General features: G+C 38.8%; 1 protein-coding gene across 1 annotated transcript in view; it reads left to right on the top strand.

Annotated features, from left to right (window-relative positions):
- The window catches only part of LOC134793944 (general transcription factor IIE subunit 1), a 40,423-nt gene that overhangs the window by 4,052 nt on the left and 8,593 nt on the right, over window positions 1–27,778 (top strand). The window contains exons 2-10 of the mRNA XM_063765661.1: window positions 4,431–4,556; window positions 5,190–5,306; window positions 9,216–9,394; window positions 9,726–9,952; window positions 10,561–10,750; window positions 11,164–11,353; window positions 11,449–11,671; window positions 11,945–12,172; window positions 12,319–12,428. Coding sequence (XP_063621731.1) covers window positions 4,433–4,556; window positions 5,190–5,306; window positions 9,216–9,394; window positions 9,726–9,952; window positions 10,561–10,750; window positions 11,164–11,353; window positions 11,449–11,671; window positions 11,945–12,172; window positions 12,319–12,428 — 1,588 coding nt within the window. The 5' untranslated portion in view covers window positions 4,431–4,432. The remainder of the gene's footprint in view (window positions 1–4,430; window positions 4,557–5,189; window positions 5,307–9,215; window positions 9,395–9,725; window positions 9,953–10,560; window positions 10,751–11,163; window positions 11,354–11,448; window positions 11,672–11,944; window positions 12,173–12,318; window positions 12,429–27,778) is intronic.

Raw genomic sequence — 27,778 nt, 5'->3', positions numbered from 1 at the left:
TACAATGAAATAAATGTAACGAAATCAAAGGTCTGTTTATTTCGCTCATTTAGTATAGATGGTCAAGCAAATCTTGTCAGTAGGCAGCAGTTAGGCGCGAAATTCAAATTTTCTATGGGACGATATCCTTTCGCGCCTACATTTTTCAAATTTGCCGCCTTTTTCTACTGACAAGATCTGCTTGACCCAGTATAATTAGCTGTTTTAAATTATGCCACTGTGGTTAAGGTACACTCACACTGCAGTTGACTTTTGTGGAGCTCAGTGAACGGAAATAAAACACTGTTCCATTGTTCTCCACAAAAGTTAACTGCGGTGTGGATGCACCTTTAGGAATAGATTAACACACAGCACATCAGCGACAGGGAAATAAAAATAACATATACCTTTCTCTGTTCCTCTCAGCAGAAAGTGTTCAGCCACAGGATAGATGTACAATCATCCCTTATGGATGTAATCATAACCATCTCTTAAAAATGAAAAGCCACACATCCAGGTCGATCTACCCTTCTACCACATAATCCCTCTTCTTTTTTCTAGCGGCTTATTGTCACAGCTCATGGGAGCCTGGTGTCAAGTTGCCAACTAATCCCAAGAATTGGCATAGGTCTAACCTTTCAACCCAGAGGGGAATCTAGGCTTTATTAGGATTAAGTCCAGTTTCCTCACGATGTTTTCCTTCACCGAAAAAAAAAAACGGTAATATAATTTATCGTACATAAGTTTATAATAAGTACTTACGAAAAACTCATTGGTGCGAACCAGGGGTTTAAACTCGCGACCTCCGGATTGAAAGTAGCACGTAAAAGTAACAAGCATGTAAACCGACTAGAGCCTTCAGGCACTGGCCGGCTATGATTTAATTTGTATTTGTGATTCTCATACATTTCTATCGGAAACATGAATGTAAGATGAATATGTATATGTAAAAGAGAAAACTTAGCTGCTTATCTTATTCCGCATGCATTAGAAGCGATGCGCGACGCACGAGAGATCAAATCACACGCCGCACGCGCGCTCACTCAAGTTTGCCGATTGACAACTGTCAAGGAAAAGTATAAAGTATAGTAAGGACGCTAAGCACGAAGTATTTCGTAGGTACATTGACCCGCATATTCCTATTATTTCTATCGCAGATTTTTTGAAGTCCATTTTGCTCTATCTCTTACCGTTTCCGAGATAGGTACTGAAGTTACTAAATTTCGATAAAACTTTGCCTTTCACTTCATCAGACGCTGATGACTAATTTGTATGGAAATAGTGAAATCCGACTCGCATTTGACCATTTTGACATTGGAAATGTCTTTTCGTTCGCTCCAGTATAGGCTCCGATTTCACGAAAAAGTGCGATCCCCTTATATCTCGGAAAGTTGTGAAGATATGATATTAAAAAATAGGCTCAAAAGACGCATAATCACGAGAGCTGTAAGGTGCAAAAATAATTATTCGAGAAAGTCAAAAACAAAAAAAGTTATGGTCGAAATAGTGAAAATAAAATTATTTTTTTTCCGAATTTTTGATTTTGGTGCTCGATAATTTGGAAACGAAGAATGATATCAAAAATTTGAGAAAAACGGCTCTGGACAATTTAGTCAGCTACAATTTGAGCCTAAAACAAAGACGATCGGGTTAAGGGTTTGCCCTGTAGCTTAACCTTTAAATAGTCAAAAAGTCAGAACGACATTTTTCACATGACATTTATGACTTCATGTTTCGCAGAGTTCGTTATCGGTGTTTGTTGTGAATTATCGATAGGGAGAGGGAGAGGGAGAGGGAGAGGGAGAGGGAGAGGGAGAGGGAGAGGGAGAGGGAGAGGGAGAGGGAGAGGGAGAGGGAGAGGGAGAGGGAGAGGGAGAGGGAGAGGGAGAGGGAGAGGGAGAGGGAGAGGGAGAGGGAGAGGGAGAGGGAGAGGGAGAGGGAGAGGGAGAGGGAGAGGGAGAGGGAGAGGGAGAGGGAGAGGGAGAGGGAGAGGGAGAGGGAGAGGGAGAGGGAGAGGGAGAGGGAGAGGGAGAGGGAGAGGGAGAGGGAGAGGGAGAGGGAGAGGGAGAGGGAGAGGGAGAGGGAGAGGGAGAGGGAGAGGGAGAGGGAGAGGGAGAGGGAGAGGGAGAGGGAGAGGGAGAGGGAGAGGGAGAGGGAGAGGGAGAGGGAGAGGGAGAGGGAGAGGGAGAGGGAGAGGGAGAGGGAGAGGGAGAGGGAGAGGGAGAGGGAGAGGGAGAGGGAGAGGGAGAGGGAGAGGGAGAGGGAGAGGGAGAGGGAGAGGGAGAGGGAGAGGGAGAGGGAGAGGGAGAGGGAGAGGGAGAGGGAGAGGGAGAGGGAGAGGGAGAGGGAGAGGGAGAGGGAGAGGGAGAGGGAGAGGGAGAGGGAGAGGGAGAGGGAGAGGGAGAGGGAGAGGGAGAGGGAGAGGTAATTTTATTCGTGCTATTTTATTAGTTTCTCGTCGCTCAGCGACAATATGTTTTCGAATTCCGTAGATTCATTTCCAATGTGCTCGATAGTCGTGTGAGGCACGAAATCTGTGAATTTTTCATCGTAGGTGCCAGCGGGACTGCAATATAATTAATTAGTTATTCGCGTACCATCGTCCACACTGTTAACTGTCCATCGGTGGACTTTATTACATAAGGCATAAGGTCCACCGATTAGATGGACGGTTAAGAGTGTTGCTGTTTGTACGATCGATAGAGATAGGAACAGGCGGGTCAATGTGCGAAATTCTTCGTGCTAAGCGTCCTCACTGTAGTAAATAATTGTTAGTGTGGCTTGGTGTGGCACTGGCACACACAGTTCTAGAATGACGCTTACGCATACAGATAATTAAAATGTGCAAAATTTCATGAGTTCGAAAGAGGCAGACTACGAATGAAAAAAACCGGACAAGTGCGAGTCGGACTCGCCCACCGAGGGTTCCGTACTTTTTAGTATTTGTTATTATAGCGGCAACAGAAATACATCATCTGTGAAAATTTCAACTGCCTAGCTATCACGGTTCATGAGATACAGCCTGGTGACAGACGGACGGACGGACAGCGGAGTCTTAGTAATAGGATCCCGTTTTTACCCTTTGGGTACGGAACCCTAAAAACGTGACTACTTTTGAGCCTCATAGCGGCCGGTGAATGTACCAAAACGTTTGGTTAGCGGACTGGAAAATACGAAAAGCAGGGTGGTTACCGCGAAAACCGAAATTCGCAAATTGCGGGGATCTTTCTCTTTTACTCCAATGAAGGCGTAATGAGAGTGACAGAGAAAGATGCTCGCAATTTGCGAACTTCGATTTTGGCGGTTATAGCCCTGTACTCAGGCGATAGGGTGGGCGATTATATCTTGGAATATACTGTTACATACAACAGGAAATATTTTAACGTAATAAATCACATATTATTTCATAAAGTTGCGACCACACCGCTGCTCAAAATACAGGACTACATATCTATATTAGGTACCTACGACATAATACGGCCCGATTCGAACTTTAAGATACGTCAGTTAATAGATATAGAAACGATATGGATTAGATGTGTCAGTGTCAAAAGTGACGTTTTTGTTTGAAGAAACGTCACATTTGACACTGACATATCTAATCCTTATCGTTTCTAGATCTATTAATTGACGTATCTTAAAGTTCGAATTGGGCAGTTAGATGCGCACGAGCAAAGATTAGTAGATAGAATCCTCTATTCTATGCGTCAGTACTTACCTACCTACTTGCATATTAGTCATCGTTGAGGCGTTACATAGGTTATACCAAGAAAGATAAAATTAGGCTCGTTCTTCCTGTCCGATAAGTAAGGTAGAGCAACGGACTTAATTATGATGGACGCTGTTATCCACGTGATAGCAAATATCACTTTTTAACATGCATGATTGAAAAAGATACCTATACACTGTCATTGTCGCACTGTCACTTCGATCACGCGATCATCTTATCCGTGAAGTAAGTAATAAATCAGTCCCTTCGCCTTCGAACTGTTTATCGCATAAAGTAGCCCGCAGTTCGGATTGATACATTGAAAGCCATACGTATACAAAAAACGGTACAAGCCGTGGCGTAGCCGGATTGATGACTAGTCATCCGGTTCGAAGGACCAATGTTATGTGGTGAACGTATATAGGTACCTACTATTCGCATGAATGAATGCGGTAGCGACTGAAGACGAGGAAAATAGTTTATACTCGTAGAATGTGTTTAAATACTAAATACAATTACTTCCTTGATATACAATTTCTAATGCAAAACAGAAAATGGCTTTTGAATTTTTATTTATCTACCTACTAAATAGAGGTATAATCAAAATACTTTTTAAAATACAAATACTTTGCGATAATAAGTATTTAGTCAAAATTAAAAGTTACTACTCGGAATTTCCGAGTCGGAAAAGCTCTCTTTAGTCTTTGTAAACTTAATAGATGACATAGATGTACTGTTCCAGTTATGACGGAAGAACGGCTGGTGACGGAGGTGCCCAGCAGTTTGAAGCAGCTGGCGCGGCTCGTGGTCCGAGGCTTCTACACCATAGAAGATGCCCTCATCGTCGACATGCTGGTTCGCAATCCCTGTAAGTAACCACATGGTTGGCAGTCCTCAACACTGCGTTTCTCCAGAAACTTCCTGCCTTGCACAACACAGCTAAACTGTGAAATGAACTGTCGCCTGCGGTATTTCCGGACCGATGCGACCTTCAAACCTTCAAGAAAAGAGCGTACTCCCACCTTAAATTCCGGCAACGCACTTACACTACGCACTTACACTACTTACACTACTTTGGTGTTCCGACCGTTCCATGGGCGCCGGTAATCGCTTACCATCAGGCGATTCATCTGCTCGTTTGTCTTAAATCGCTGCAAAAAGTCGCCGTCTGCGACCTCCCTTTTAAATACAGGCTGGTTAAAAAATAACTGCATGCCAGGGAGGTTTTGGGATTATACTGAGCAACTTATTTTATGGGATCAACCCCAAAATCGAGACAAAAAATTTGGCTGGTCCATTTTCTATGGGAGGGCAATATTTTTTTTCGTGATTTCGGGGTTGGTCCCATAGTAAAAGTTGCTCAGTATAATCCGAAAACCTCCCTGGCAACGGGAATGCAGTTAATTTTTTAGCCACCGTGTATATTCAGTATAGACTTAGGTTCTAAATATGACATTACAATGTAATTTTTTTACATACTACTTACAATGATTTTGTTCAGGTATGAAAGAAGATGATATATGCGAGCTGTTAAAGTTCGAGAGAAAAATGCTAAGAGCCCGAATAGCTACCCTCAAAAACGACAAGTTCATCCAAGTCAGACTCAAAATGGAAACAGGTAAATATTAAAAAAACATTTACTTAAATATGTAAATATTGTAGGACATTACACAAATTTTATTACACAAATGGACTAAGTCCCACAGTAGTGTAGTAAACAAAGGTAGTGGACCCCGCAGTAATTCCTCAGCCAGAAAAAACTTTGCAGTATGATAAAGTATCAATAAATAAAAAGTATTGTATAAATTTCCAAAGAATAATAATAATAGAATTAAAGTAAATACCTAAAGTCTTAAATCGTTAATATCTTTTTACGGAAAAATGCTCCGTTCAAACTTTCTTCACCAGACATATTCATGTAACGCATTGCAACAATATATGAAATATCAAAAAAATATCCCAGCAGAAATACCAGTATTAATAAAATAAAATTTTTTGGCGTGTCTTGGACCGGAAAATTGCTCAGTCTATTTTTTTCACTGGAATGCCATTTTATTGCCGTTTTATACCTACAAAATGAAAATCTAAAAATTTTCTACTCTTTGTTTTTAATAGTTCTATAATACATACATTTCGATACGCATTTTTTTTTGATTTTTTTACCCACTGCGCCAAATTATATTCTAAGATCATATAAGAAGAAAAAAATCGGGCAAGTGCGAGTCGGACTCGCGCACGAAGGGTTCCGTACCATATAAAAAAAAAACAAAAAAAAAAGCAAAAAAAAAAACGGTCACCCATCCAAGTACTGACCACTCCCGACGTTGCTTAACTTTGGTCAAAAATCACGTTTGTTGTATGGGAGCCCCATTTAAATCTTTATTTTATTCTGTTTTTAGTATTTGTTGTTATAGCGGCAACAGAAATACATCATCTGTGAAAATTTCAACTGTCTAGCTATCACGGTTCGTGAGATGCAGCCTGGTGACAGACGGACGGACGGACGGACGGACGGACGGACGGACGGACGGACGGACAGCGAAGTCTTAGTAATAGGGTCCCGTTTTACCCTTTGGGTACGGAACCCTAAAAATGACAGAGCAATTTTCCGATGAAAATGAGCGTCAAAAAAAGGAAGTATCATAAAAAAATATTCTCATGTTTGACAAAACTTTTAGATTTTTTTCTAGTATCACATACTGATACAAATAACTTATTTTGTAAAATAATTTTGGACTGAGGAATAAAAAAAATAAAAAAAATAAAATAAAAAAATAAAATAAATTTATTTCAAGCTACAAGGCTCATAATTGGTTGTCAACAGTTGTATAATAAATATGTCATTCCTAAAAATACTGTACAAATGTCAAAAATAATCATTTAAAAATTCCTATTAATTAATACTAATAAAATAAATATAAACAAAAATTAAAAATTAAAATTAAAATTGAATTTGAACTATTATAATTGGAATAAATAAAACAATAAATAATACAATAAAAGCTATAAATTACTCAGTCCCTATCCTATCCTATCCCAGTCTTAATTACATGCCTGTCACAGCAGTGCATGATGTAAGGACAGTCCAGTCTGTCCGCGATCATCGCTAGGACTGTGTTGGGGCTGGCTCGCACCCGCTGGACCAAGGACGCGGCGCGCAGTCGCATCGTGGTATGAAAACACGCCGTGTGCGCCGCCGCGAACATGCCCGAGGCGCTACAGTAGCGAGGCAGCCCCATCACTGCCCGGAACGCGTTATTGTATTGGACGCGGAGTGCACTGTATGCTTTTTGCGTGTAATTAGCCCACAGGCTGCACGTGTACAGCGACGTGCAGTAGGCTTTGAACAGCGTCAACTTCACGTCGCTGGAACACCGAGCAAACCTGCGAGCCAACATGTTCGCCCTTACACACAATGCCCTCCGCTCCCGTTCAATATCAACGTTATCTTTCAGGTCGACAGTAACAATGTGCCCTAAATATTTAAATGTCTTTACCCTTTCTAGTGGTGTTCCATACAGAGTTACCTCAGGTACATGCAATGGTCGATTACTGCCGGCCTCAAAGACCATACATTGGCTCTTAGTAACGTTATATTTCAAGCCGTGGCTCATGGCGTACTCCTCACAGATTCTTAACAACCTTCTAAGACCACACACTGACGCGCTCAACAGCACCATGTCGTCCGCGTAGCTAAGGTTGTTCACACACACGCCATCCACATGACAACCGACATGCTGACTGCTGAGCTCGCCGATTAGTGCGTTCATGTACAGATTGAACAGTGCAGGGGAGGTCAACCCCCCCTGCCTCACCCCGCACTCCAACCCATACTCCTCCGATGTTTTACCTGCCCACCTGACCCTATTGACCTGGTGTCCATACCAATACTTACAGATATTAATTAATTCCCTGGGCATGTTAATGTTCTCCATCTTTTCCCATAGTACTTTGTAGGACACGAGGTCAAAGGCCTTAGAGAGGTCCAGGAAGCAGGCATACACCGGGGTCTGACGATCGGTATAATATCTGTGGACAGTCGAGGCCGAAACCCGAACTGATTATCGTGCAGTTCCAGATATTTCTCTAACTGTGTATTAAGCAAACAGTCAAATACTTTAGCAATAATCGTTGCCAAAGAAATTGGCCTATAGTTAGTTTTATCCGTTAAGTCTCCTGTTTTATTTTTAACTACAGGAACGACTATCGTTTTTAACATAACCGTAGGTATATATGAATGACTCAGACAAAGGTTATAAAACATAGCTAAGACTCTTGCAATATGTGGACCAGCATGCAGGAGATGCTCGACACTCAGACCGTCATGGCCTGGGGATTTACCTCTCGCGATAGATTTAATTGCCTGTGCGACTGCCTTAGCTGTAAATCTCATCCCCCCCACCAAGCCGGTCAGAGTATCGGGCGCCTTCCTCCCCGAACCCAACGGAGATTGTACACGAAAATGATCCTTAAAGGCATCTGCAATCCTTTTGGGGTCACTCATCCCGTCAACACTTACAGGAAGACCCGGGCGAGCGTTCATCTTTTTTGTGTCACGCTAAAAACCCCGGAAGTTGCCCTTAGAATGTTTTTCAGCGAGAGCATCCATTTTTAACTGCTCTTCGTGATTTTGGCACCACTTTAACCGAGATTTGAATGCTTTTCGACTGACACACATCTCCTCGAACATCATACCACTCCGGGGTTTACCGCAAGACACCCATTCGAGAAACCTCGCCCTGGCCACCCGATGAGCCTCGACGACGTGTTCATTCCACCCCATTACACGTTTACCCCTTGCTCCCTTCGTTTTACTACCCTTACCACACATTGCTGCCCCACTTAATGCGTTTACAATATTACTGTACAGGTTGTCCAGAATATGCCTATGAGCCACGCTATTGCAATATCTATCTGCACAGTTTGTGAAATTATGGTCGAAGTCTATACGCCCCAGTCTTGAATGAGCCTCCCTCTTATAAAGCTCAACTTGTTGTTCCGTTCTTTCTCCCCAAACTAGTATTACTCGGTTCAATATATAATCAGATTTGTGTTTTTACCTAACTTAGGAGTGTTTTTTTTTGGATATTTATAATGTTAGTCTCGGCTCATACTATACAATAACCAAGCTAAATTTCATCGACTGAGAAATTAATGCATGGGTCTCCATACAACAACTTGCTTCATTTACTACACTACAGTAAGCTCAATAAAGCTTGTGTTGTGGCCGCCGCGAATGCAGAGGACCTCGTTCGATTCCAGCCCTGGAAAATGGAGGTTTTGCATGGTCACTTTTTCTTTCGTAGGTTCAGTTTATAATATATTTGTATAGTAGGGTATCTACTTGAAATATTTAGCACAAATTAAAATACTTTCATAAAACAATTTAATTTGTTTCTTTGGGTAAATATGTAGTATTTATTCGGGGGTTTTCACGATGCGCCCTCCGCTTCGCGGTAGCCATACAAGAATCTTTCGGCCTCTCCGGCCCTCGTTTCTACGAGCAATGTGCCCTTTCAAATTCCAGGTGCAGACGGCAAGGCACAGAAAGTGAACTACTACTTCATAAACTACAAAACGTTCGTGAACGTGGTCAAGTACAAGCTGGACCTGATGCGGAAGCGGATGGAGACCGAGGAGCGGGATGCGACCAGCCGCGCCAGCTTCAAGTGTCCCTCCTGCGGGAAGACCTTCACCGACCTTGAGGTTAGTTTTTATCCACAACATCGGAGGAACCAACTATGCGTTGCCGACCCTTGAATACCCGCTTCTTGAAGAACCCTATATACGTCGTAGCGCAAAGGAAATACCTCAGCACCTGTACTTGTGAATGAGTTATAGTCTTTAGTTTTTAAACTAAGTTTGTCAGAAGAATTGATTCAGTATTGTGTTTAAAACCGTAAACGAGATCCTCTCTCCCCCACGTGACAATTGGTGATATTTGGCTTGACTCCTCTCCCCCCGTAACACCTCACGTAATTACCTAATGGACGCCTTTTTTTAACGTTATACGCCGTGATTTATGATTGTATTCCAGGCGGACCAGCTGTACGACATGATGACGCAGGAGTTCCGCTGCACCTTCTGCAGCCAAGTGGTGGAGGAAGACCAGTCCGCCCTCCCCAAGAAGGACTCCCGCCTGCTGCTGGCCAAGTACAACGAGCAGCTGGAGCCGCTGTACCAGCTGCTGCGGGCCGTTGAGGGCATCAAGCTGGCCCCGGAGATCCTGGAGCCGGAGCCGGTGGACATCAACACCATTCGTGGGTGCGTATTCGTCTTTCCCAGTCTTCAACACGACTTCCTAGCGTGTCAACTCTCAGTATTAAAAGCGAGGCCGAAGGCTGAGCTGCGGGAGTGCCTCTTAAAAGGGCCAATACGCAATACCCAGCCAAATTGATTGATGTTTGTCTTTCCTGGTTGGGCTGCTTCTGTAGGACTGTACTTTATACGTTTTTCTTAAGTATACTTATGTATTTTGTTTCGTTTGTGTTTACGAATAAAAAACGAAAATAGTTATTTACGATACAAGTGCGGAAAAGAGGAAATTCGAAACGAGTGGCGATAAATTAAAACACGACCGAAGGGAGTGTTTTAAATCGACACGAGTTGCGAATTACCTATTCGCACGTGTATCGTACAACGTTTTACAGTACATATGGCCCTTTAAACTTTTGACATCGCACGAAAAGTGCTATTTTACGCACTAGTGCGGGAAAATAGGACCATATGTACTGTAAATAGTTATTCAATTCAGTACGACAGTAAACGACAAATGTTTTCGGCTAAATTTCGCTTTAACCTAATGACTATATCTGTCTCTTTGGATATTTTGTAGATTAATGTAGATTATTTCATTTCATATTTGGTTACAGGCTCAATACAAAACAGTCCTTACTCCGGCCCGGCAACGAGCAGTGGTCGGGCGAGGCCACCCGCAGCGGCGGCCTCGCTGTGGAGGAGACCAGAGTCGACGTCACCATCGGCGAGGCCTCGCGCGCGGCCCCGGCCAGGAAGGAGCGCCCTGTATGGATGGTGGAGAGCACTGTCTCTTCGGGGGAACAGGTACGAGTACAATGAACAATGAGAGAGGGACAGAGTAAGATCCCTATAAGTAACTAGAAGATAATAAAGAAATAATTAAATAAGATTTCGCTCTAGAAGATCATCCGCAACTTATCCCAGGAATTAGCATAGGCACTAGCTTTTACACGACTGCCACCTGACCTTCAAACCCAAAGGGGAAACTAGGCCTCATTCAGAATAGCCCGGTTTCCTCACGATGTTTTCCTTCACCGAAAACCGACTGGTAACGCGTAAATAAATTCCAAAAACTCATTGGTACCAGCCGGGGTTAGAACCCTCAACCTCCGGATTGAAATCGTTGAAAGTCGCACGCTCTTACCGCTAGGCCACCAGCGCTCTTAGCGTCAGCCAACAATAACAAGTATTAATAATGCTCGTGTATATATTTGCAGAGCGAGGCGGCAGCGGCAGAAGCGGCGCTGGAAAAGGCGGCAAGCAGTGCCGCAGCAGCCAAGGCCAGCAGCAAGGGCGCCGACGACATCATGTCCGTGCTGCTGCAGCACGAGAAACAGAATACAGGTACTTACATGATGGAGCAATCAGCAGACAGCGCTGGAGGCGAGCAGCGCCGCAGCAGCCAAGGTCAGCAGCAAGGGCGCCGACGACATCATGTCCGTGCTGCTGCAGCACGAGAAACAGAATACAGGTACTTACATGATGGAGCAAGCAGCAGACAGCGCTGGAGGCGAGCAGCGCCGCAGCAGCCAAGACCAGCAGCAAGGGCGCCGACGACATCATGTCCGTGCTGCTGCAGCACGAGAAACAGAACACAGGTACTTACATGATGGAGCAAGCAGCAGACAGCGCTGGAGGCGAGCAGTGCCGCAGCAGCCAAGGCCAGCAGCAAGGGCGCCGACGACATCATGTCCGTGCTGCTGCAGCACGAGAAACAGAACACAGGTACTTACATGATGCAGCAATCAGCAGACAGCGCTGGAGGCGAGCAGTGCCGCAGCAGCCAAGGCCAGCAGAAAGGGCGCCAAAGACATCATGCCCGTGCCGATCATATTGTTACCGATATGTTTTGTTACCGAAGAGCATCATCGGGAGCACCTGTTGGCGGACCGACGCAGACTGCGGGCTATAGCTCTCCGCGACCGTTGGCACGGCGCGGGTGACGGCGGCGGCAGGGGGAGGGAGGCGAGAAACTATATACCGTAATTTTCGGCATAGTTGTCAAATGGGCGAGCAGTGCCGCAGCAGCCAAGGCCAGCAGCAAGAGCGCCGACGACATCATGTCCGTGCTGCTGCAGCACGAGAAACAGAACACAGGTACTTATACATGATGGAGCAAGCAGCAGACAGCGCTGGAGGCGAGCAGTGCCGCAGCAGCCAAGGCCAGCAGCAAGGGCGCCGACGACATCATGTCCGTGCTGCTGCAGCACGAGAAACAGAACACAGGTACTTACATGATGGAGCAAGCAGCAGACAGCGCTGGAGGCGAGCAGTGCCGCAGCAGCCAAGGCCAGCAGCAAGGGCGCCGACGACATCATGTCCGTGCTGCTGCAGCACGAGAAACAGAACACAGGTACTTATACATGATGGAGCAAGCAGCAGACAGCGCTGGAGGCGAGCAGTGCCGCAGCAGCCAAGGCCAGCAGCAAGGGCGCCGACGACATCATGTCCGTGCTGCTGCAGCACGAGAAACAGAACACAGGTACTTATACATGATGGAGCAAGCAGCAGACAGCGCTGGAGGCGAGCAGTGCCGCAGCAGCCAAGGCCAGCAGCAAGGGCGCCGACGACATCATGTCCGTGCTGCTGCAGCACGACATGTAAGTACCTGTGTACTCTATGACGGGTTTGAAACATGTCGAACGATTCTAATTTTCAACTTAAAATATGTCTGTGTCACACGGAAGTTCTGTTAAGGGGTCATCCATTAATTACGTCACACGAATTTCTAAGTTTTTTTACCCCTCCCCCCTCCTTGTCACACTTGGTCACATTTGGCAAACCCCTCCCCCCTGGTGTGACGTCACATTTCTTCAACGAAATCGGCAAATATTTATTTAATATTTTATCAAAATATTTTTGACAAAAGAAATATTAGTAATTTTATAATCCAAACCTGGCCCCAATTTCACATCGGTGACAGGTGCGACGAATTGTAAAATCACTGTTGCTGACGTCACAGGCATCCATGGGCTACGGTTACCGCTTACCATCGGGCGGGCCGTATTCCTGTTTGCCACCATCATTGTATTATTAAAAAAAACTTTATTATATCGGATAAAAACAAATATTTCTCTTGCGAGGTTTCTGACAATTGTCAAAGATTTAGAAGAATTGTAGGTAATTCTTGACAGGTAATGAGTTATATGTCGGAATTTCGTGACAATTGTAGTGTTTCTTGTGACAATTGTCAGAAACCTCGCAGGAGAAATATCTGTTTTTATCCGATATAATAAAGTTTTTTTTAATAATACAACGATGGTGGCAAACAGGAATACGGCCCGCCCGATGGTAAGCGGTAACCGTAGCCCATGGATGCCTGTGACGTCAGCAACAGTGATTTTACAATTCGCCGCACCTGTCACGTTGGTGAAACAGGGGCCTGATTAAGAAATAAAATTAAACGAATAAAAACGATTATCGTTTGAAAACCTTGTTATTTAAATGATAATTAGCGTATAAAATAATTTAAATACATTTTCGGTTACTACTACTAAGACAACATGTCACATTTTCTTGACCCCCTCCATCCCCCTAAACGTGTGATGTAATTAATGTGAATGAGCCACGGGCTCGTAAACTACTGCCCCTCTTGGTCTCATAAGATTTGACTTGAAAAATAGACAAATATTCGTACGTTTTCGAAAAGAAAGCTACGAACGCGGAAAATGAAGGCGGGGTTTGCTATACGTTCGCCGATTAAAACTGAAGAAATGACTTTGCCTTATTCTAGGGGCTTACTTGGTGGGTCCTTGTTCTTCTCTCAGGCGTAATCCGCAGAAAATCTGGCCTTTGCTGGTGGAAGCACCTAGTAGCCCGCTCGATGACGAAAACACTGTCACTTCTCGGTCTATATCACAAAATCCGATGTTGTCTTCAAAATTCACAACCCCGGGGCGAAATATATCACATAAAAAAAAACTCTATATAGTTAGTAAATGCGGTGCTACGGCGGCGATGCAATAATTTGCTTGCAGAACGTAGGAGTTTCGAGCGAAAACTGCTTTTAATCATGGCCGCGGGAGTTAAGGGTGCCAGCACCCCTAATATATCTTTTGTCAGCGAAAGCTAATTAGAAGATTCAGCATTGCGTAACTGGAACATGCGTCAATGCTGAATTGCATTATTTAATTATAAATACTAGCTCTTAAGTCATTTTAATTTAAAGTCCTTGTCATTATCTTAATTGGCGCTGAGGACAGGATACCCGTCGTTTTCCTGACACGTTCAGAAGCCGATCAAATATCGCGAAAGTACCGTGCCGGACTACGTACGTTTCTACGTTTCAACGGGTAGCCGAACAAATAAATTTATTAAGAAATATCAAGAGGACCTGCCGCAGAAGAAACCAGTCAACCTAGCTGTTCCAGGAAGCTGTCCATCTCCAGCCGACCGGAAGCAATCCTGAGTATTCCAGACCATCTGTAAGGTGTCGTGAAAGCTGCCGGGAGGAATGTGAGTCAATCTTTTTCATCATCCTTTCTGTTCCTTTTATACGTATCCTTACTTGTTTTAAATATATGTGTTATTAAGGATTAGAAAACGCCGTAATAACATTATTAGGTTAATTTTATTGTGTTATTAAGGATAATAAAACGCCGCAATAACGCTAGTAGTTTAAAATATTGGGTATTGTATATTAAGGATAAAAACGCCATAATATCATTCCCAATTTAGAATATCTTCGCGTTATTAAGGATAACAAAACGCTATAATAACGATATTATTTTAGAATATTAGGTATTCGTATTATTAAGAATAAAACAAAACCGTAACAACATTTATTTACAACGTCAGCGAAGGTATTAAAGTCCACGTTCAATTGACCTACTTCGGTATTTTGCAATCAGTTTATTTTAGCGTGTTTAAATTTTATTTGCATTTAAAATGGAAGGCCTTACTTTAATTCCTGAGAATGTAATTAAGATGATTCCGATTTTCCGAGGGGAAGTTAGGGAACTGGCGGTATATATTAATAAATGTGAATATGTCATAAATAAATTTAGAGGAAGTGCCGAACAAAACGAATATTTATTTCATGTATTAACTAGTAGACTCGCGGGTCGCGCAGCCGTCTTAGTCGGAGAAAGGGACAACATTTGTACTTGGGCCGAACTTAAAACATTGCTAAAGGAACATTTTGGGGACCCCAGGACAGAGAAATGCCTCCTATTAGAAATGCAAGCCTTGAAAATAAATAAGGGCGAAAGTTACTTAGATTTCTGTCACAGAGTTCAACAGTTTAGAAGCATTTTGTTAGCTAAGGTCGCAGAAACCATTGAAGATGCCACAATACGAACCGCGAAACAGGAAATCTATACTAATACTTCCTTCGATGTTTTTCTTTATAATTTACCACAATATTTAGTTAAAATGATCCGTTTAAGAAATGTCAGCACACTAGAGGGTGCATTGAAAACCGTTCTAGAAGAAGAAAATTTCAACACCGTTTATAACATGAAAAACCCTTTTAGGAGTCCAGTAAATAATAGACAAAATCAAGGTAATGTTAGACAGAATCATAATGGTTATAATTATTCGCATAATACCGAGCCTCAAGATAGAACTCTTAACAATAATTTTAACCCCCCTAGACATAACTTTAGCCAGAGGCCACAGAGTAATTTAAATTCGTTTAACGGTTCACAGCAGATTAGAAATAATAATAGACCACACAATAATTTTACTAATAATTCATCTAATATGCGTAATCAATGGCAACCAGTAACATCGCAAACGCAAAGTCAGCAACACGCAGGTTATTCACCACAGTCTTACACGGCGCAAAATCAAAACGTGCCGGCCCGTAATATGACGTCGGGTAATAATACTGATGTTACTATGAGGACAGCCAGTTCAAGACGTGTTAATTACATAGAAAATAATGACGCGGAACCAATATATCTTGAACCGAGTTACGAACCAACATATCTTGAGCCGAGTTTCGAACCAACCCCGGGTCCAAGCACCGAAGTCAGAATTTTTTTCCTGGCGGCCTCGAACAGAGGACTAGAATAGTATTAAATTATAGCCGAAAATTAAAACTTCCTCATATTGCAGTTCCTGAATTACAGGCTCTCTTTATGATTGACACAGGAAGCGAAAGGTCATTTATGAAACCGGAATTAGTTGAAAAATATTTTAGTAATTTTAAACACCAAGAAATTTTTGAAGTAGTAAGTACCCACGGCCGCAGTACACATGACACGGTCATTTATATTCAATTACCCAAAATTTTTAAAAGTGAAGAACGTCATAAGTTTTATGTGTACGACGTTGATGATAGGTATGACGGCTTAATAGGTAGCGATTTATTGGATCAGTTACCTGCAAGCGTTAATTACAAAACTCGCATGCTGGAGACGGATTCAACGCAGATACCAATAACAAACAAACAAACAAACAAAATTTACTTTATTCATGTAGGCCTAGCAACAAGCTCTTATGAATCGTAATTAATCTTAATCTAATTATCAGAGCAATTTATTGATGTTAATATTATTCCATAATAAAATTGGATTATTATACATATCAAATTTAACACTAAAAATTTCACAAAAGGATCGTCAAACATTAAAAAGATTGTATAAAAAAATACTAGTCTAGAATTTCTAGAATAAAATCTAAATGTCAAAAAAAAAGCATAAGTGACAAAAGAAGTAGATAGTATTACATCGGAATTAGTGTTGAGTCGCTCACTCGTGAGGCACCTCATTTGTACCACTCATTTTGTTAATTTGTCGCAGTACTTCATACCGCAAAAATGTCTTACTTCACTCCTCTATTCATTTTACTCATTTACTCGCGCGCATCACAAACACCTCTTGCCACAAAAATCATTCACACACTTCAAATTTAAAAAAACTCTTATCCTTTCAATTTCACTCGCGACCTTCAAAACTCATACGCTCCTCATAACCTCGCAAGAGAGTCCCTGGATCGCGCGAGGCGCTCGAGGTGCTCGCCCGCTCGCCGACACTCAAAACTCAAATGAAGAAACGAGTAATGGACGTAATGGTCCACACTGTCAATTGCCGAACTACAAACCTTATTGCAACGACAAAAGGTCCACCGAGAAAAGCATTGAGTTTGTACCACTCACCGCCTCTCTGTGACATGAACACCTCAATCCTTTCAAAATGAAACAATGAATTAGAAATACCCAAAGAGGGAGTGAGACAGACACGCGCCGTACTTCAATATCGCCTCGCGTCACCACCGAAAATACGTTAAAAATTAAACACGAAAGACAACAAGCGTAAGCGCTGCAAGCTTTCATACATCTTACGCCTTTTTGATCCTAACTTACGTGTCAAAATGGCGCGAGAAATCAGTCTCAAAACGAATTTCGACGTGTTGCTTCTCTGTCGCACTTGTAAATTCGTACGTAAGTGTGACAGGAAGGCAACATGACGAACTTGGTTCGCGGTACGCCCTCTGTATACCAGGCGGGCATTTACGAAGCTTGCTTAGAAACAGAAATCCCTTAAGTAACTTAAATATTATTGAAATATAATACGGTAGCGTACACAATTTATGATAATTTCAATAAGTTTCAAGTTTATTAAATAAAAAGTAAGTATAATTTTCATAGGTAAAATAAAAATGTAGATGTAAATTATACCGATTTGAATTTGCAATACTTTTTATTAACATTCTTTGTAAACAAACGACTTCGAACTGTCAAGTTATGATTATGACATATTTATATTTATTTTGTTCGTACTTCGTTCACTACCTAGTTAATTTTAGTTCTCTAATACCTAATACCTAGTGATAATTCTTATAATCATAACAAAATATGGACATAGTTTTTGCCAGTAAATATACCCGCGGATCTTCCTTGGTGCCTTTTGCATGAAAAAATGAAGTGTAAATGTAGCCGGTGCGGCAGGCGCGAATGGTGCTTTGTTTATTATCATATTGATGATATTACTGTTAAATTATCTGAGGTGGTAAGTTAGTCACTTCTATATAATAATGACTAGTGAAAATATTGAATTTGTTCTCCTTAGTTTGTTAAAAATGTGGTAGTTTTATGGTTAATAGGTACTTATGAAATATATCACTACATATTATAAAACAAAGTCCCCCGCCGCGTCTGTCTGTTTGTGGGTTTGTTTGTATGTTCGCGATAGACTTAAAAACTACTGGACGGATTTTCATGTGGTTTTCACCTATCAAAAGAGTGATTCTTGAGGAAGGTTTAGGTGTATAATTTGCTAACCCGTGCGAAGCCGGGGCGGGTCGCTAGTGATTATTATACTTAAAATTATATCAAGTAGCAAGGAGGAGGTCTAAACAATCTAACAATAAAAAAGAGCTACATTAGAACAAGTTTCATAAAAGCAGCAAATTAAGTTAGGTACTTTATGTTCTTAGTTTGATTCTAAAATTATCTTTCTCCTAAAAGTTCTATTCTTAACCTCCAGAATTGCACTCCAATTAAATATTACTACTTATTTATTTATAAAGGAAGTGATGAATACATAAATATGTATATACATTAAATATTTTTGTCGCCGTTGGAGTTAATGGAATAGTCGATGCTGAATATATGCTAGTACCTCACCTCATTTGAAGTAAGACATTGTAACACCTCATTTTAGAAAATGAGGTACTCATACAAACTCATTTTAAATTGATGTCCTACCCATCACTAATCGGAATATCCATTTCCTCATCAATAATCAAATATACCTAATAAATAAATAATCATTTCGAATAACAATTAATCCCACGTTGTAATATCATTCATGTAGTCTTGTGTGGTATAATAAGCTTTAGAAATAAGTTTACGCTTTACATAATTCTTAAATTTATTAATAGATAATTCAGTAATATGGTTTGGAAGTTTATTATAAAATCTTACACAATTACCCATGAATGATTTTTTAATTTTATGGAGCCGAGTGAAGGGCACTGCGAGCTTATGTTTATTTCTAGTATTAATATTATGAATTTCACAATTTTTCCTAAAATTTACAATATTTTTATGTACGTACAGAATATTCTCATAAATGTATTGACAGTGCACTGTCATTATGTCAATTTCCTTAAATTTATCTCTAAGTGAGTCTCTATGGTTCATTTTGTATATTGCTCGAATAGCCCTCTTCTGCAGAACAAAAATGGTATTTATCTCTGAAGCACCGCCCCACAGTAAAATACCATATGCCATAATGCTATGGAAGTAACTAAAATATACTAATCGAGCTGTTTTCACATCAGTTAACTGACGGATTTTGCTCACTGCAAAAGCTGCAGAGCTCAGTCTATTCGAAAGAGTAGCAATATGGGGACCCCACTGGAGTTTAGAATCTAAAGTTATACCAAGAAAAACTGTACTATCAACTAATTCCAATTCCTCATCCTTCACAATGACACTTGTTTGCACATGCCTTACGTTACTACTAGTGACAAACTTAATACATTTAGTCTTTTTCTCATTTAACAGTAAATTATTAACATTGAACCAATTTACTACTTTTGAAATAGCATTGTTTACATCATTGTAAGCTTGTTGCTGTCGTTTGACTTTGAAAATAAGTGAGGTGTCGTCTGCAAACAATACTATATCATGGTGGGTCTTAATAAGGAATGGCAAGTCATTTATGTAGATAAGGAACAGGAAAGGCCCCAATATTGACCCCTGTGGAACACCCATAGAGACCAATGACCCAGGTGATCGCTGTCCATTCACATCGACCCTTTGTATTCTACCATTTAAGTAGGACTTAAGTAAATTCAGTGCCGATCCTCTAACTCCGTAATAATGAAGTTTCCTGATTAATGTTTCATGACAAACACAGTCGAAGGCCTTAGATAAATCACAGAAGACACCTAAAGCATCTCGTGACTCCTCCCAGGCATCGAAAATATGCTTAATTAGCTCAACACCAGCATCGGTTGTTGAGCGACCCCGTGTAAAACCAAACTGCTTATTATGCATCAAATTATTAACGTTAAAATGTCGTACTAATTGAGAAAGAACTAATTTTTCAAAAATCTTGCTAAATGTTGGTAGCACAGATATCGGTCTAAAGTTAGTGGGGTCAGAGCTGCTACCAGATTTAAATAAAGGAATTACTTTACTATGTTTCATTAGATCAGGAAACTCGCCGCAATCAACACTGTTGTTAAATATAACTACCAAGTCAGGCGCTACAATTTCTACTAAGGATTTGACAGCATGGACAGAGACTCCCCAGAGGTCATTAGTTTTTTTGACATTAATTGATTTAAACGCCTTTATTACATCTGAGGTACAAACATGTTCAAAATGAAGGTCTCCACAACACTCTGGAGCGTTATGTTTTAATAATGTAACAGCAGATGAGGGTGATGAATTTAAATCCTTAGTTGTGGATACTGGTACCTCGGTGAAAAATTTTTCAAATTCTGTAGCTACGGGGCTGTCCATAAATTACGTCATCGATTTTTGACGATTTTTGACCCCCCCCCCCTATAATCATCCAAAAATCATGCTTCAAATGACCCCATTTCCTCCTACTTCATGCTACCGTCATCCGATGTCCAGACCCCCCCCCCCCCCTAATTTTAAATGACGTAATTTATGAATAGCCCCTACTTCTAAATTGGAATCTATAATTTTGTTATCAATGTTTAGTTTAAGTTCTTTAATTGTATGTTTCGAGCGACCAGTCTCCACATTTATAACTTTCCAGGTTGCTTTAACAATGTCGGAACTACTTTTTATTTTCTGACTTAGATAATTTCGCTTAGCTATATGACAATCTACTTTAAACTTCTTCGAATACTCCTTCACATGTTCTTTAAATTCATCACTCTGATTAAACCGCCGTTCCTCATATAAGACATACAGTTCACGTCTTCTTTGATGTAAGTCCGCAGTAGCCCACTCACTAAAAACTGATGCACCACTAACTACGACCGATTTTGAGGTGAATATCGCATTATAATGATCCATAAAAGTGTGAAAGAATGAATTATACATACTATTAGGACTCATATCGGAAGACAAAAAGGGTAGCGCCTGAACTAAACTTAGCTTCATTCTTTCCACGCGGTCCGAGGTTACTGGTACAAAAGTTATTTGTTTTCTCATGGTATTTTTCCTTAATGCCTCAAATACCATTAATTGACCTAAGTGGTCTGATTCTAAATTGCTGATAACTTTTTTAGCAATAGGAAAAATATCTGTGAAAATATTATCTATACAGGTTGCACTAGTAGCAGTCACTCTAGTGGGCTCCATAAACATGTGGTTGAGATTACAAGATTTAAAAAGATTCAATAATCTACAAGACATTGTTGAATTTTCCATAATATTTACATTAAAGTCGCCGCATATAAGCAATTTCTTACTAGAAGATGATATTTTAAGTAGGGCAGATTCCATTATGTTTTCAAATAATTCAAAATTACTTAATGGCGGCCTATACACACAGACAACAATAAATTGCTCTAATTCTACTGCACTTAGTTCTATAGTCCGTTCAACAGACATGGATACAATGTCCTTACGTTCCTTAAATTTTAACTGACTATTTAATATAATTAATGACCCACCATGTATGGAACTAAGTCTGGTGAACGAACTTCCTGCCTGGTGATTATTAAATTGGGGCATTAATTCATTATTATTTAACCAATGTTCAGTAAGACATAAAATATCAATATTAAAATCATTCAAAAAAGGTCTATCTGTAAATTTTTCCCTCTAATACATTGAATATTTTGATGCACCAGGTGGATATACTTTCCATGTTTGCAGTATTTTTCATTATATTTATTTAAAACTAAATTGCCAGAGACAGAATCTTTTGTCTTAACAGCTAGTTTAAATCTATTAAATCATTGGTTATGACTGGAACCAATTCCATGTTCATACTGGGCTGCTCAATAGGAGCAGAATTGTCTGCCAAATTCTTGGTAGAAATGTCAAGTAAATATGATAGCGATAAAGCTATTTGTCTTTTGTAATAATTTGAAAGGCAACACTTGCCTTTTGTCAAAAACACCATAGGCATATGGTATTTACTAACAAAATTGTTAGTGTCAATTATGCTAAACTTACTACTATATGTACAAAGATTATATAGAGATATATTTAACTTATGTCTAGTGGTATTTTCTGCCTCTGACATTTGCTCACAATAGGGGAATGTGAAAAAAATAATTTCATGCACTGCAAGCGAGTTTAACTGTTCAAAGTATTTAATTAAATTATTTTTGTTCACATTACCCCTATTCCCCATAAGAATAAGCAGTGTTGTCTTAGAATTAATATTACTGTCATTTAAAATTTGTTTTAAGATATTTTCAAAGCTACTGTGAGGCAGACAATTGCTGATTGTACTAAGTCCCTTTAGGTAAAAGCTTAAAAATGAGCTCATATTGCTTCCAATTTCATCAGAATACATAATAACATTAGGTTTAGGTGTGCTTTGTTGTGTAGTGTGGAAGGAGCTATTATCATTTACATGCTGTTGTGGTAAACCGTCACACAGGCTTAGGTCGAGTAAACTGGTCGACGAATGTTCAGTCACTGCACATGACTGGGCATTGGTCAGTGACTCAAACCGTTCTGAATTAAGCTTAATCTGGGATATTAAATCATCCATGGCCAAAGAATATTCATTAATCACCTTTTTAGAACTCTCATTTATTTTTTCTAAGGATTCTATGGAATCCTCCAAACTCTGAATTTTTAATTTTAAAGTCTGTGTGTCGGTTTCATATTGCAATTGACTATTTTCTAACTGGGCAGAATATAAATCTAACTTATCCACTAAATTAACATTAATTTTACAAAATCTCAATTTTTTTTAAAACAATTTATTTATTTTTGACAAGTTTTGGTTTTTTTTTATGAGTCTATTTAATTTAATATATTTCTTTAGTTTGTTCCCGCTGCAATTTACTAACCTTGGTGTGGTAGTATCATAGGCTAAATCTGTAGTGGCCACAATGTTTTCAATTGGTGCGGTAACCAACTGAGAGTCGGGCCGGACCAGTTCTTCGAACAAGCTCTGAGAGTGTGCCGCTGCTGCATTGTGTTGGGCCTCCTGTAGCTCATAGATTTGTTCGTGGGCGTCGTGCAGTGCTCTCTCCAATGAGTTGATGTCCTTCAGGGCCTGCTCATACGCAGCACTACACTCAGTGAACCTGTCAACCGTCTCCTGAAGCCGGGCCCGCTCTGAATTTACATTATTGTAGTCAGCTTCTAATGAGCAAAGTTCCTTTTTAAGCTTATCATTGCTACTAAGTACTGTAGGGTTTTTGGTATTTAGCATACCTACTTAATTCGTTTTTAAAGTTAAGGGTAGTTTGAAATTGAAGACTGTTATTGGTTGGGTATAAAAAGAAACTACACTCGGCCGACGGGTCTCAGTTGGTTATTGAGTTGTGCTAGCAAACGGTTGTCATAAGATGAGATTATTGTGAATTGGAATAAGACAAGAAAATAAATGGATAATTATATTCAAGGGTGTTGTTATTTTACACTTCAGAAGTGTGCAGAACGTAAGTACACGCCTACTGTTATTATTTATTGATTTAGTGAGATAACTGATAATAACATGACCCTTATTCTGAGCTTTGAGATAATTAAATATACAAAATTATAATGGATTACGTAAGAAATATGGTACTGGTAACATTTTTATTTAATTTAAATAAGTACCTACATAATTTATTAATAATATTATGATGATTATGATTATAGGCTATCTAATTGCATGTCAGTTAAACTTAGGTTAGTTTGACCCATAAATGACCCTTAAATGGACATAATCATAAGAATATATGCGTCAGTTGGTCGAGAATTCAAAGTAACAAAATCAAGTAGGTACACCTTCTTCCTAATAAATACGTGACGGTAATTACTTCTTTTGCTACTTACCTACCCACACACATGTGGAAATTAGGCAGAATATGTCAACACGTGGGTCTTGATATGTGTTGGTTATGGAGTGTTAAAGGGTGCCTTAATTTTCATTATTTTTTCACAACGGCGCACAGTTTCCGAGATAAATTGATATTTATGATTTACAACCAGGTCTCGCAAATTAATTGATGATTTTGAGTTTTGATTTTGATCCTTAATGTTAAAATTTGTGGTAATATAAATAGATGGCTACTATGCAAACGGGGCATTAAAGGGGGCTTGAATTTTCAATCCTTTTTTTGCTACGACGCACCGTTTTTGAGATAAAATTAATGTTTATAATTTGAACTACCATTAAACATAATTTTATGTACTGTAATTCCTTTGAAGTTTATAAGGTATTATGATGTAGTATATAGGTACCTATATGTAACACCGGATACTTTTACGTTTCATGCCGAGTTGTTGGAGAATATGGCTGACGATGACTCATGATGATCAACGGCGCTTGCAAACGTATGTAGCTGGAATTACAGCGGCAGTGAAAAAGGAATCCAGAGCGAAGCAGAGTCCTGTTGTGAAAGTCGGGAGTAACCCCGCTTCGACAGCCTTAGTGAGGGGCACGCGCCACCGGACATCAGGTCATGTACACCTACCTTTACTATATTATGAATGATTTGATATTGTAATATGTGTTGGATACTGTCAATTGATTTAAAAGCTGAGACTTCATCTCATTCATCGAATCTAGCACATATAACATAAGTACAAGAATATTTTGCCAAAAGATAAGTTGAGAGAAAAATAATTTTGATGAACCGATTATTACTGACCGACCTATTACTTGTGTACCAATTATGAGAAAATTTTGCCTAACTATATCAATTTAATATGTATATTATCTTATCTTACGAAATAATAGATACGATCGATGAGTGGTTCTCATCCTAACCATTTGACCGACTTTTGTGATTTCTATTTAAACTGCAAGGAACCTCCACATTTATAATGCCATCTAATTATAAACTGAATTATTTATTGATCGAGTATCGAGTATCGAGTATCGAGTATCGAGTATCGAGTATCGAGTATCGAGTATCGAGTATCGAGTATCGAGTATCGAGTATCGTGTATCGTGTATCGAGTATCGTGTATCGTGTATCGTGTATCGCGTATCGTGTATCGAAGTTATCAATCAAAGAGATGGAATTATTGAATTATCGAGCTATTGAATTTTAGAACTGTGGAATTATTCGACCCTTAGAATTATCGAGTTGATTATTGAATTGAGTAATTGAATTATCGAATTATAAAATTGCTGGATTATTTTAATTATTGAGTTATTGGATTAAAGAGTTATTGGATTGAGTTATTAATGGATTGAGTTATTGGATTGAGTTTTAATGAGTTACGTATTAATGAGTTACGTGTTAATGAGTTACGTGTTAATGAGTTACGTGTTAATGAGTTACGTGTTAATGAGTTACGTGTTAATGAGTTACGTGTTAATGAGTTACGTGTTAATGAGTTACGTGTTAATGAGTTACGTGTTAATGAGTTACGGATTAATGAGTTACGGATTAATGAGTTACGGATTAATGAGTTACGGATTAATGAGTTATGGATTAATGAGTTACGGATTAATGAGTTACGGATTAATGAGTTACCGATTAATGAGTTACCGATTAATGAGTTACCGATTAATGAGTTACCTATTAATGAGTTACCTATTAATGAGTTACCGATTGATGAGTTACGGATTGATGAGTTACGGATTGATGAGTTACGGATTGATGAGTTACGGATTGATGAGTTACGGATTGATGAGTTACGGATTGATGAGTTACGGATTGATGAGTTACGGATTGATGAGTTACGGATTGATGAGTTACGGATTGATGAGTTACGGATTGATGAGTTACGGATTGATGAGTTACGGATTGATGAGTTACGGATTGATGAGTTACGGATCGATGAGTTACGGATCGATGAGTTACGGATCGATGAGTTACGGATCAATGAGTTACGGATCAATGAGTTACGGATCAATGAGTTACGGATCAATGAGTTACGGATTATTTAAATTATCGGGTCATTTAATTAACGGATTATTTGATTTAACGGATTATTTGAATAACCGGATTATTGAATTAACGAATTATTGAATTAACGAATTATTGAATTAACGAATTATTGAATTAACGAATTATTGAATTAACGAATTATTGAATCAACGAATTAACGAATTAATGACTTAATGAAGACTTGAATTTACGAATTAATGACTTAAAGAATTATCGAATTACTGAATTATCGAGTTACTGAATTATTGGGTTACTGAATTATTGAGTTGTTGATTTACTGAATCATTGAGTTATTGAATTATTTAGTCATTGAAGAATTATTGAGGTTTTGAATTATTGAATTATTTAGTCATTGAAGAATTATTGAGTTATTGAATTATTGAGTCATTGAATTATTGAGTCATTGAATTATTGAGTCATTGAATTATTGAGTCATTGAATTATTGAGTCATTGAATTATTGAGTCATTGAATTATTGAGTCATTGAATTATTGAGTCATTGAATTATTGAGTCATTGAATTATTGAGTCATTGAATTATTGAGTCATTGAATTATTGAGTCATTGAATTATTGAGTCATTGAATTATTGAGTCATTGAATTATTGAGTCATTGAATTATTGAGTCATTGAATTATTGAGTCATTGAATTATTGAATCTTTGAGTTATTGAGTCACTGAATTATTGAGTCATTGAATTATTGAGTCATTGAATTATTGAGTCATTGAATTATTGAGTCATTGAATTATTGAGTCATAAAATTATTGAGTCATTGAATTATTGAGTCATTGAATTATTGAGTCATTGAATTATTGAGTCATTGAATTATTGAGTCATTTAAAAAATTGAGTCATTGAATTATTGAGTTATTGAATTATTGAGTTATTGCATTATTGAGTTATTGCATTATTGAGTTATTGAATTATTGAGTCATTGAATTATTGATCCATTGAATTATTGAGTTATTGAATTGTTGAGTTATTGAATTATTGAGTTATTGAATTATTGAGTTATTGAATTATTGAGTTATTGAATTATTGAGTTATTGAATTATTGAGTTATTGAATTATTGAGTTATTGAATTATTGAGTTATTGAATTATTGAGTTATTGAATTATTGAGTTATTGCATTATTGAGTTACTGAATTATTGACTTATTGAATTATTAAGTTATCGAATTATTGAGTTATTAAATTATTGAATTATTGAGTTATTGAGTTATTGAATTATTGAGTTATTGAATTATTGAGTTATTGAATTATTGAGTTAATGAATTATTGAGTTATTGAGTTATTGAGTTATTGAATTATTGAATTATTGAGTTATTGAATTATTGAGTTATTGAATTATTGAGTTATTGAATTATTGAGTTATTGAATTATTGAGTTATTGAATTATTGAGTTATTGAATTATCGAGTTATTGAATTATCGAATTATTGAGTTATTGAATTATTGAGTTATTGAATTATTGAGTTATTGAATTATTGAGTTATTGAATTATTGAGTTATTGAATTATTGAGTTATTGAATTATTGAGTTATTGAATTATTGAGTTATTGAATTAATTATTGAGTTATTGAATTATTGAGTTATTGAATTATTGAGTTATTGAATTATTGAGTTATTGAATTATTGAGTTATTGAATTATTGAGTTATTGAATTATTGAGTTATTGAATTATTGAGTTATTGAATTATTGAGTTATTGAATTGTTGAATCACTGAATTGTTGAATCACTGAATTGTTGAATCACTGAATTGTTGAATCACTGAATTGTTGAATCACTGAATTGTTGAATCACTGAATTGTTGAATCACTGAATTGTTGAATCCCTGAATTATTGAATTGTTGAATCACTGAGTTATGGAATTGTTG

This window comes from Cydia splendana, chromosome 9, assembly GCF_910591565.1.
Source record: "Cydia splendana chromosome 9, ilCydSple1.2, whole genome shotgun sequence".
NCBI lineage: Eukaryota > Metazoa > Arthropoda > Insecta > Lepidoptera > Tortricidae > Cydia > Cydia splendana.
Note: the sequence above shows the minus strand (reverse complement) of the source record. Positions and strands in the feature narration are given on the sequence as shown.